We start from the raw sequence: 12662 nt of genomic DNA, 5'->3' as shown, positions 1-12662 counted from the left end.
GCCATGGAATTGTTCACTTTTTAGACGTGATGGTCCTATGTGGTTGTGGGTTTTGGGTGAGTAAAGTGATAGGTCCACATGTAACATGAGGATAGCCGTAGAACTTACCTGACACCCTCTACTCCCCTATTTTACTTGCACTACAGCAACATTTGCTTTGTAGAACACATACATAGCTTTGTAAAGATGCGATGCACAACCGCCTAATGCTGTAGAAAAGCATTAAAAATGGCATAACAGTTTGTATTTATTAAAAAAATGACAATAAAAAAAACTTGTAACTGACCTTCCCTGATTGTGTTTTCATTTCATTGTCTAAGTATCATATTTGAAACATCTGAAATGAAAAATGGGTTTCACAAATAAGGCATGCACTGTCTTTGGCATCTCAATCCATCTCTTGCTTTTCAGGCTATTAACATTCATCACTGTTCAAAAGTTGCATCATAAGCAAGGAGAAGATTTCATGAAACTTGTTGATGTGAAAATATCTACAGTAAAGCCTTATTATCTCAGTTAACTGGCCAAACAAACAAGGTTTTACTGTTCCCGTAAGTCTACTTATTTTCTTTTTTTTTTGTTATTTCATATGCAACATCTACATAAATAAATTAAGCCTTTAATATTTCACACACTTGCTAGCTGGCTATTCTCATATTCAATGCAGTTCTTCAAATATTCTTCAAAACACATCATGCTTTATAAATCCATTCTGGAAACACATGTATATATTTCATATTTACACATTTTTCCAATAGGAAAAAAAATCGTAGGAAAATCCCTTGTACAAAAACATATATATTACATATAGAAAACATTGCATAAAAATGGATCTCTAACAAAAAAAACAAAAAACAAAGAGAAGCCAGAAAACAAACACTCTCTACACTCCAGCAGGTAGAGAGCATGATTGACAGCTCTTAGTTCATGACCTCTGGGTAACCATAGTAACTCTCCAGCTCGGCGAAGATGTCGTTGGGGTTTTTGCAGCTGAGGTTGCAGAAGCAAGCTTGGACCCACATCACCTGCCAGGTGAAGCCCGTCCCGCTGGGACACTCAAACTCCACGTCGATGGTCTTGGACTTGTAGGGAATGCAGCAGCGCTCGTCTGTGCAGACGCCGCAGTACTTGGGCCGGTACTGCTTCTTGCTGGTGCAGCCAGAGATGGTGAAGTTGAAGGGCTGCTCTTCTCTGTAGATGTTCAGACATTTCTTCCCTGGCTGAGGAATGGAGGGAAAAGAAGGATGTTAAGTATGCTTCAGGTTTTAGGATGTTGTTTGCCTGCTTAAGACATTAGACTGTGAACTTTTCTGAGGCTCAGAACCCTGCAACAGGCTGAAGGAACTACAGCCAAGCACTAGTGGACCTTAGTACAGTGAACATTGTCCTAAAGAGGTTATACTCCTCCACCTCCAAATCCACATGTACCTTGATGTGCTTGGTGATGTCGACCTCACAGGGCCGCAGGTTGCAGAGGCGGGACTCCTTGACCAGCTCACACTGCTCGTTGGCGTTGGAGATCCTCAGGGACAGGCCCCGGCCGCAGGTCTTAGAGCAGGGGCTCCAGGAGGTAGTCTGGCTAATGCAGTTCTTATGCCAACTCCTGGTCTCAGCTGGGTAATCTGGTCGGCATAGAGAGAGGAGCGGGGTAAATAGATTGGTCACATCTGCAAACTGTTACAAATGTCACAATGTTTTATTCTGTATATACTGATACATCTTGTTACTATTTAAAGTTTTCAGCCCTGCCAAGCCGTGAGTCAAAAAGGTTCAGTTCTGTTGCTACGATCTGAGCTCCGTTGGGTAAGCAAATCTGAGCAAAATTAATGAACCAACGCATTAAATGATTGAAAAGAAAGTAAGTGGATAACATATCAGCATGATGCTTTTAACCAATGACAAAGAGAGACCCAAAGCACTTCAAAAACAGTTAAAAAGCTCTTATTCTATTGGCTGATTAGAACAGGTTTGCTGATCTAAACGCTGACCAACGCATTCATTGTTATTGAACACCATCGATTCCAAAGAGCATCCAACATTTTAAACTTTTTCCAACATAATTCATCTTTAAATAGCGTTTGCCTATGAGCCTGGTTCCTATTAGTATCCTTAAGCGAAACAAAGAGATCTTCGTTCACATTCTTTCTTCCTTGGCTTTAACCACCACTGGCCTAAATGACTGGAAACTGGACATGACCCAAAAAACAGTGTGAGGGCTTCCACAGGAAAGGATTGGTCTGTCCCCACACACACACACACACACACACACACACAACACACACACACACACACATACACACACACACACACACACACACACACACACACACCCTAACCTCATGATCCTCCTGGACTAAAAACTATACTCACATGACAAGGGAGTGTGTGACTGCCAATTTTAAACACAGATGCTGCTTTTCTACTTCTTAAATCAAATCAACTGGTGAAAGACAACTTGCAAATCCTTTCCCTTATAAAATATGTACTTGGTAATAAGCACTTCTTTAATTAAAAAGCTTATCACAAAAGTCCTTCTGTACATTAGTGAGCTGGCTTGATGTGGACCAGTAAATTGTCTGAGAGATCTCCTTCATCTCCATGTCAATCAAAAAAAATAACTAACCCTATAGCCAGGAGTTGAGGAAACCAGGAATTAAATGCTCCATCATAAAACTTGAACCGTGAGGCAACTCAAGCTACTGGCAATATTTAAATAGTTAGATCTCTGGGCATAAGTCTGGGACTCTTTGATCTAGGTTACCAGACATAAACCTTACAAAGCAGTTATGGAATACAGTCTTTGTCTAGGCTTCATCTAAGTGTGGAAGCCCCACAGTAAGTATCGCAGGTGTCCTACCCTCCACTGCATGTCGCGGGGCCGTCTTGCGCCCTCTTTTGGGCTGGTCACAGATCCATTGCTCACAGCATTGTCCGGGGATCTTGACCCGGCGCGGGGTCTGGCACCACACCCGGGGCGGCTGGGACTCTGTGCACAGCGCCACGCAGCCAATGGCACCGTTCACACACACACACTGGTATTTACAGCTGGGCTTGAAGCTCTGCCCGTTACGGTAGATCACACCGTCATGCTCACAGCCGGTGCCCACCATATCTGGCAGAGAGGAAGGGCAAGCAGTCACATATCATAGACAAATACAGGGCAAACAGCAAACACTTGGAAATCTATCTATAATCTGAATATAAATGAATGATAATATGATGAAAATGAATTTCATCCATGACATTTTCATATAAATAAATGGCTGTTTTGCTATTCTCTACCGCTGACACAATAGTAACACAATAATTCTAGGAAAAAACGATGACAAAGATGTCGCCAAAATAAAAATAAAAATCACAAATCCTGTGTATTACCACTTTAAATACATTTTATCATGGTCACATTACAGGTTGAGCAATAACCATGGTCACACTTTATTTGAGTCCAATGCTATCAAGTGACTATAATGTACAGTATCACCAAAATTCTGCTGAGTTTCAGGTGATTGTGATACCTACAATAGCGCAAAAAGTAGCCTAGATTTTCAATGCCTGGGTTAGAGTTAATCTGGTCTTAATCTTAAAAATGGGTCAGTGCTAGGGTTAAAAACAGGGTTAGAGTTAAGTTTAAAATGGGGTCAGAGTTAGGTTACATTGTCTATACAGATGAATCAAATAGGCAAGTGACATTTTGTTAAACATCTAATCACAATAATAATCTGTCACCTAATAGTTCAGTATCAACATATCCAAATAAAGTGTTACCATAACTATTTCCTTACATTTTCTATTTGACATGAATCAAAATACATGTTCAGTTACATTACAGAATATGAATAGTGTGCTAATTGTTCTTTGTTCTTCTCATCAAGTGAACAGGTTAAGGTGCATTTGTTTTGTCAGTTTTGGTGAGTGACACTTACATGCACACACTCCTTTTTCGTACCTAGGCTTGTCCGAGCTGTAGTCACAGTACAGTCCCTTGTGGTAGTCGCAGGTGTCTGCCTCGTTGCACACCTCGCCCACCTGCCTGGCGCAGGCCTTGCAGCAGTCACAGCCGTCCATGAGGAGGCTTACACCCGGGGGGCAGGTGGGCGTGGCCTTGGGACATTCGCACGGCCACTTGCAGTACTGTGTCCGGTTGTAATGCTCCGGGACTGTGGGTCCGACGGAGACGGTGGGCGGCATGGCAGTGGAATTCTGGGAGTAGGCCTACGGGAGAGGAAGGTGGACAGAGTGTGAGCATAGGGCGTCTTAGTTTTTTTTAAATACATACAGTTCAGTCTATCAGCAGATTCAGAGTGATGATGTGCAGTTTGCATTCAAAGCCATTTCATTACAAAATTATATCATTTCTTTAATCACAGTGTGACTGATTGACTTTTCTCAATGAATATGCAACAAGTTTAATCTGTATTTGCCAGTGATATTATGAATGAACCTACATTAAATTGTTGTATGCTTAAGTAGCCACTCTATGTGTGAACATAATCAAAATGCCATCATCTATTGCATGAGAGGCATTTGACTCCGTGTGGCGAGGCAATATTCTTAATGTCCTTAATCCTAAATCCTTTCATATCCAGCCTCCATGGTAACCCTGACTCAGTTAGTCAGTGACCCAAAAGAGCCAAATCCCCTATTAAGACACCTCTGCTTTACAGTAACTCAATGGGTGAACTGCAAGGCTAGCTGACTTCTTTTGAAACATGTCTGGATGTGCTGTGTAATAAATTGAATAAGGGTGTAAAACAGAGAATTTAGTCTGAACAGCCAATTGAGATAATCCAATTACATCAACGAGATGTCTAGTCTTGTATCTACATAACATTTTGGCAGTTTTCCTTTGATCATAATGTGCAACCTGGACTTTATCCATGTTTAACAGCTACAGGATCCTGCCAATAAAACTTACCCAACGTTTCTCCCCCCATTGTATTGCCTCTTACAAGCTGCTGTGTGTCCAAGCCAAGATCACAGAGTGAACAGTTTAGCAGCACTTCAGAGCAGATGTGCTCGCTGAACGGGCCACAAGGGGGACGTTAACGGTCCCGTACTTGGAGGTTAGTTTTGGACAGTGGCTGCACGAGTCCCAGTAGAGGAAACTGGCCCGTCTTTTGTTTCAGAATGTGTATTTATGACAACAAACATCACTCTTCTGAATCCAAATTTAATTATTTTGAGGACACAGAGTGCTTGAGAAAAATGTCAGAAGAGGGTCCTGGATTGAATGCAGCTTGTTCAGTGAGATTTGCTTCTCAAGGCGCGAACGCCCAATGATCTGCTGTCTGCTGATTTGGAGTTGTGTCTGAGTCTATGACAAAGCCTGTAGGTAAACTAAATGGAAATGAGTAAAGATGAAGTAAATCCAGTTTGTTCCAGAAAAGGGTTAAATGTGATTTTAAGGCAAGTAAAATACACAAGGGAACCTGGTAATTAAGACACACTGAAGCTGTAGGCAGCCACCATGTCCATCATAATTACCATGCTATTGCCTGGTCTGATCATGGAGTCAGACATTTTACTGGATGTCTAATATTCTCCATACACTCATAAATCATGCCTTGACCAGAATGCTTCACTTCACATCAGCAAGGAGCTTTTGATCCATGAAGGTCACACACACACACACACACACACACACACACACACACACACACACACACACACACACACACACACCCTTAATCCATAATTAATTGAGAGAAAACATGCTTAATCATCTTATTCATGGTGTACCCTATGTCATTTCCCTGAGCTTGTTCTTGGCAGCTCAATGGAATTATGGTCATATTAATAACTGCTGTGTATGGCGTAGAAAGCTAATGCAGATAAATGAGTTTTAATCACAGCCATGCCACTAAGACATTCCTCAGTAGTGTTGATTTAGCCTGCAGCTATTAAACATTAGGCTAATTGTGCAAAAACAAAAACGGCACACAACCTGTCTGTCACTCTGACTGAGAAAGGAGCGCAGAGAGAGGAGGGTGTTTCATAAGTTAATTAAACATGGGTAAACATGGGTAAAGCTTAATGCAATCATCACCCTTGAAATCATTCATCTTTGCTAACTAAATTCAGCTTGATTTGATTAGGAAAGCATTTTAGCATTGTCATGAAAGGGCAGTGCAATAGAACATAATCAATTTGAGCAACAGATAATGCAAGAAAACTTAAGATCATGCATTTACATGACCATAAGGAGACAAAGCAGCTGAAATCATTCAGTGGCCTCAAAATATCCAAATATCATAAATTCAGGTTCAGATATATGTGAAACAAGCTCACAATCTCATAATTTAATTTACTGGTTTCCAATGTGACCTCAAACAGCAGTCATATTTTGGTGATAGCCAGTTAATGAACTTGTTGTGAGAGGAGACCAGGACTGATGACCCTCAGTCCCTGGCTGGTTTGATCTTTCCACCCTGTCAGTCTCTGGTCAGATCTACTGACCTACAGAGCCATGTGGCTTTTCCTCAAGTCAGTCTGCACCAACACAGACAGACTTCCATAGGGGAAAAGGAGCATTTTCCCCAATAATGCTTTTAAACAATGACTTTAAAATAGCTTCAGGACTCTTTACAAAATGTCAACAATCAACAAAAGTCTTGACCTGCCACAGAAAACCACATCATGGGATTGGAGATACTTCTTCAGTCTCAGATTGATAGACTGAGACTGAGCTATCTATCTATAATATAATAATAATATATATATATACTTTTTTATATATGCATATTTGTACATAGTAGTTAAATGTTTAGGTTTTCCTCTGTTCATCTTGTTGTCCTTGTTTTTAGCTGTATATTTATTCTGTGTAAGTACATTGAGAGCAACGAAAAACCGAGTCAAATTCCTTGTATGTGTACATACTTGGCCAATAAAGCTGATAATGATAATCTTTCTTCTTTCTTTCTTTCTTTCTTTCTTTCTTTCTTTCTTTCTTTCTTTCTTTCTTTCTTTCTTTTTTCTTTTCACATAAAGGGACAGCCTGCCTACAGTAGCAGCCATTTGCTTTGTTTGAAGAGGGTGATTTTAATTTAGATTTAGTTCACTTGAAAATATCCCAGGCAGTTTTATTCTTCTCGTGCGCGGTCCCTGGAACAAAGTCTTCTTAAATGAGGGCCCGCAGGCTAATGCGCTTGAGAAGCGCTGATACAAGTCATTCACTAAACAGCCGCACGGTGGCAGTAAAATATCATTAACGACGGAAAGTGAAGCAGCAGGGTGGCGACTGCCAGCATCACACAGAAAGTTTCACCACGGGATGAGTCACGACAATAATGCCTTCTCTTATGAAATAGCCTATTAATAAAAGATCAAGAAGCATGATGAACTTGTAGTCAGTCAAACATTATACTGCTCTTGCCAAGTAGTCTAGTCAGCGTTATACAAGTCAACAAAAGTTGTCATAATATATTATATTCAGGGTCTTGTATTTTGGGTCACAGCTAAAGATACACTCAGGAAAAAGAACTAGTAATCATATAATACATTTTAGAAGGATTATAGCCTACAAATATCACAGCACAACTTTAAAATAGCATGCAACCAAACAGTATAAAAACACGCCACAGAAAATCCTATAGGAAAACCATAGGAGAGAAAAAAAAGAAAAGGAAAAGTATGATAAGGTCACTGTAAATTCATTATTGAATACCACAGACATAGCCTTTTATGAGGAATATCATAATAATATTATTGTGATACTATAGGGGATACAAAAAATAACACAAAGAGCGACATGGTCACTATAAACTCAATACTGAGTGCCACAAACACAAAAAACCCCCATAGAAATATTACAGGAATATTATCGTAGGAGTTGAAAAAATACCATGAAGTTCGATAAAGTCACTATAAACTCACTCACGACAAACACACCATAAGTTCCTATAGGAATGTTTTATTTTTTATTTCATTAGGTTATTGAGACTATTAGATGAGCAATAGAGCTGTGCCTCTTCAGAATAATATTGCTTTAGTCTTCGCCACTTCTCCTGCAGCCTAAAAGTGAGTTAGATATGCAGCCTGCACAGTTTAGAAGGATTAGACAAACCACCCTCCATCTCACCTGTTGAATCCCGGCTGCTATTAGAATCCACAACAGGAGCCAACTCATCACTGGTTAGGAATTGCAAATTCATTGAATCCAGAATTAGTCCCGCTTTAAACGCCAAACACGTCGCTCTCCGCAGGTCTGCAACATCCTCGTCCCGTTCCTGTCATCTCCACGCACCGCTGTCTCCGTCCGGGCCGGGGTGATTAAAGAGTCCAGGCTGACGTCAGGGCTGAAAGGACGAGCCCCGCATATTTCTGACAGGGGATGGTTTCTTCTCTCCCTCCGCTCCGCTTTCACCCGATGCTCCTCCTGAACGCACTGGCAGCCACGGTGCTTTAGGCGTGTCTGAAACCCAAGACATTCAAGGCCAGGCAGCGGCCCGCGCACACTTCTGTTATTCTGTACAGACACCTTTGTGTACATTTGATGCACATCTGCACAGTTTGCCCTGCTTGCACAAGTTCCTTTATGGTCACATCCTGTTCATAGGTCCATAGATGAGTCTGAAAGAGACAGATTGGGATGCACATTTTGCACATTTGGTTTTGCACAGTGTACAGATGCCTTTGCTCAGGACTGTTTACCTGTCTGAACTGGATAACAGCAAACGCCATTATGTCTGTAAAATTCTTGGTAGTGAGCTGAAGATGCTGCTTAACTGTATTATATTTATTGTGCTGTGTTGTTATCTAGTACATCCAGCTTTCTGCTTGTTGCTCTCTCTACATACAGTATCTAGTCTTGTTGAATTTTGACTTTTATTTTGGTGCTGCAATGATGCAATCAAACCAAACAAAATCATGAAATCACCTCACCTCATCTCACATTATCTCACCTCTCATCTCATGTTATCTCATCTCCCCTCATGTCAGTTAATGTCAATTCATCTCAGATCATCTCATCTCATCTCATCTCACTTTATACCTCATCTCACCTTACCTCATCTCATGTCATCTCATCTCACGTTATCTCACCTCACCTCTCATCTCATCTCAAGTCACCTCATCTCACCATCTCATCTTAACAGACTCCATGGCAATGATGCGTAGGCTTGTCCCTTGGTTGGACTAACCTGTCACTGTACCTGTTCCAGGAAAAAGAAAACCAATTAGGTGAATTGATCAGTAATTTACACTCCTGTGAAACAATGCCTGAAAAGGTCAGTCCCTTTGGATGTAAACAAATATACTGTTTGGTTTACCTACTTTTCTATTTTTAGGGCTGGAACTCTGTTGGTCTTTCCCACAGATGTTCAGTTTAAATCACAATGATGTCATCTATGTCAAAGTCTGTTACTTTGCTTTCCTTTAAATTTCCTGGAAATGTAAATGTGTTTCTGCTTAGATGACATAGACAAGGTCCAAAAGAATTCCATTCTACTCTACATTGCCATGCAGCCATATGGAAAATGGCTTGGGGAAGCAAAAAATTATGTAAGAACTGGAAAAGTGGTTGTTGGTTATTTCAGACACCCAAAACCACACTTCAACTGTCGGACCTCCGCACCCTGACACGTGTCATCGGTCTGCTGGTCAACATATTAACGAAAAACATCTAAAACTCTGTGAGCATAAATCTGATATGCATCATAGGCAGCAAAAATATGTTCCCACAGAGAGAGAGAGAGAGATGAGAAATGAGCACATTGTCAGGGAGCGTGGTGCCCCAGGTCTGAACCCCTATTATTTACAGGCAGTCCTCTAATCCCTTCAGACTGTCAGAGAGCTGTCAGCCTCTGAGGATCTGAGCAGCGCTTCTGTCTCCGCACTGACCGGGACGACCTGACCCCTCCGCTACACAATGTGTCCTCTCTCTCTCTCTCTCTCTCCCTCTCTCTCTCTCACACACACACAGACACACACCCACACTCTCTCTCTCGCCTTATCTTGCCATCTCTCTCCCTCGCTTTCTCTTCTTCTCAGTTCAATTCAATTCAATTCAATTCAATTCAATTCAATTCAATTCAATTCAATTCAATTCAATTCAATTCAATTCAATTCAATTCAATTCAATCCAGTCCAACATGCTAACAACTTTGCCAAAGCTTCAATTACAATTACAAAATTACAATACAGTATAATAAAGTAAAATCCTCTCTGATCTTCCCTTTATATCAGTGTGTGTGTGTGTGTGTGTGTGTGTCAGTACCTCATTAGCAGTGGATCTGGGTTACTATGTCCTCAGCTCTCCACTGTAGTGAGGATCAATAGATCTAAAGCAGATGCAACTTTGTGTGTGTATATGAAAAAATCAAAAGGACATGGGTTGATTCATTTATAAGCAATTAAAAATGAAAGAAAAGAAAGTACAAACAGATGAATGAGTCAGATGAAGAGTCAGAAGTCAGACTCAGATGTAGTCACTCAGTGTCTCCTCTCAGTTTGTGTTAGTCAGAGATTTATCTGCCTGCAAGAGGGGCTGTTTCTCCTTCACCTATAAAGACTGAATTTATCTTCATCGTTAAAGTGAGCATTCATTTCACAAGTTTAGCATGGAAAGATTTAGAGTATTTTTCATATTTGAGGAGGAAGTGCATATCTCTCTCTCTCTCTCTCTCTCTCTCTCTCCTTATCTTACTGTAACATCTCTCTCTCTCTCTCTCTCGCACCCCTTATCCTTCCATCTCTCTCTCACCCTCTTTCTCTCCTTGCCTATCATAAACTTGTAGGCACACACACCTAGACACACACACACACGCACACGCACACACACGCACACGCACACACACACACACACACTCACCGAAAGCGCTGTTATCCTCCATTAAAACAATGAGACAGGGAAAACACATTTCAAACCACAGATGGTATCATTCATTCCCACATCTGCATCTGTCATTCATTTTCAGGTCTGATACAATAGCAGTGGTTAATGTTAACTGCGGGGCTTCGCATGGACCTATGCATCATTAGGTGACGCTGCGTGCCAAGCTGTCTGTGTTGTTCGCGTGTTTGTTGCGGCGCTTTCGATGTACACGTGTTGAAAAGGCCTCATAATGAAAAGCAGGTCTGAGGCGACTACTGCTTAGCTCTCACATGAGGTGCTGGCAGGGCTCAGTTTGTCAGCTGACTTGAGGTCAGGGTGTTTAATGATGCAGGCAGTGGTTAAAGTTGTAAGTTGTTTCAGGGAAAAGGCTTAACTGACCTTAAGATCGGTTGTGGGAATATATGTATTCATAAAAGATTAGTTTAGTTTAGTTATTCGTTTTTTCTATGGAATTCCTGCTTTATTAGTGGGTATTAGAAAGTGGCAGGACAGAGAGAGAGAGAGAGAGAGAGAGAGAGAGAGAGAGAGGATGACATACAACAAAGGTCATGAGAACTAGTGTCATGCCCATTCAAATTGATGGGATACATGTCTGCTAAGATATTTTATACCTAACACCTCTGATATTAAATAAACAGTGATTGTTAATTTCCATTGTAGACCTCTTGTGAGGTCTGTGTCTTGTGTGTGAATTGGTTCATTCATTTATTCTCTATACCCTCTTAATCCTCTTCAGGGCTGGAGCCTATCCCAGCATGCACTGGGCGGAAGTCAGGAAACGCCCTGGACAGGTCGAAAGTCCCTTACAGGGTTAACACAGATTGACAGACCATCACTCATATTCACACCTATGGGCAATTGAGAGTCTCCAATACACTTGACTTGCATGTCCTTAAAAGAACAAGCAGTCTCTACACGGGCAGGGTGGGGTCCCTCTTGCTGTGAGGCGACAGTTCTAGCCACTGACCCTCTGTGTCACCTTGTGTAAATTTGTGCACCCTCAAAATGTTTGGGTGCACCACGCCCCTGGCTGGAGGCAGAGTCAGACCCAGTACGTCATGAGTAAGTGGTATGAGTGAGTCAGCCAGTAAAGCACCCCAGGTACAGAAGTATGATAGATGGCCTGATTATGGGAGCTGACCGTCCATGACTGGAGTCTTGCATAGTTGGTCAAACTGAAAATCCCCTCATTAAAATCCCCTCCGCTCACAGAGAAGCCTTGAAGTCAAACCATGTTTTGGAAATCTTCATGCTTCAAAGTCAAGTGGAGTCGCTAATCCTCCTTAGAATGGGAGAATGAGTTTACAACACCTAGAGGCGACCAAAAACTGCTGAGGTGATACAAAAAAAATGTTCCTTACCAGCACACCACTATTGTGGGAAAGTTTTCTGAATATCACATCATTGCTTTGCAGCTGGATTCTTGATAAGAATCATTTGCTGTTTGCGAAAGACCAGGAGATATGAACTGAATCAATTCCAGATGTCAGAATATATAGCCTCATAGTAGATCGTAAACTGCCTAAAAGTAGTTATGTTATGTGACTACAACCAATTTTCAACTGGAACAAAAATAACAGTAAAATGTACTGTGATTGCAAGTTGGACAATAGAATGTGCTTAGCTGTGTCACCGTTTTATACTTGACTGAACTTTGTGGACCTGACGTGAGCCTTTGTGCTTGAATTATATATATCAGTGGCTTGTTGTTCGGGAGTGTGTGTGTGTGTGTGTGTGTGAGATAGAGAGAGAGAGAGAGAGGGAGGGCATGGCGAGTTGTGCTCAGACCAGTCCAGTAATTAACTAGCTTTATATAGCTGTGGTCTGGGAC

At 41.4% G+C, this 12662-nt stretch overlaps 1 protein-coding gene across 2 annotated transcripts; it reads right to left on the bottom strand.

The window, feature by feature from the left end:
- Positions 1-909: 909 nt before the first annotated feature.
- ccn4a (cellular communication network factor 4a) lies at positions 910-8234 on the bottom strand. 2 transcript variants are annotated; one of them, XM_071526535.1, is made up of 7 exons: positions 8078-8234; positions 3924-4212; positions 2858-3112; positions 2487-2499; positions 1718-1726; positions 1429-1600; positions 910-1220 (listed from the first exon to the last, which is right to left on the bottom strand). In XM_071526535.1, the coding sequence occupies exons 1-7, from the start codon at positions 8123-8125 to the stop codon at positions 921-923; spliced, it is 1086 nt and encodes a 361-aa protein (XP_071382636.1). In that variant the 5' UTR covers positions 8126-8234; the 3' UTR covers positions 910-920. The 2 variants fall into 2 exon arrangements, with proteins under 2 accessions (XP_071382636.1, XP_071382635.1); XM_071526534.1 differs by lacking the exons at positions 1718-1726; positions 2487-2499 and having other exon boundaries at positions 1429-1622.
- Between the last annotated feature and the right edge of the window lie 4428 nt (positions 8235-12662).

This window comes from Centroberyx affinis, unplaced genomic scaffold, assembly GCF_046629955.1.
Source record: "Centroberyx affinis isolate AG114_WGS23_722 - 3 ecotype Tasmania unplaced genomic scaffold, CSIRO-AGI_Caff_v1 ptg001425l_1, whole genome shotgun sequence".
NCBI lineage: Eukaryota > Metazoa > Chordata > Actinopteri > Beryciformes > Berycidae > Centroberyx > Centroberyx affinis.
This window is presented reverse-complemented; position numbering and strand designations above follow the sequence as displayed.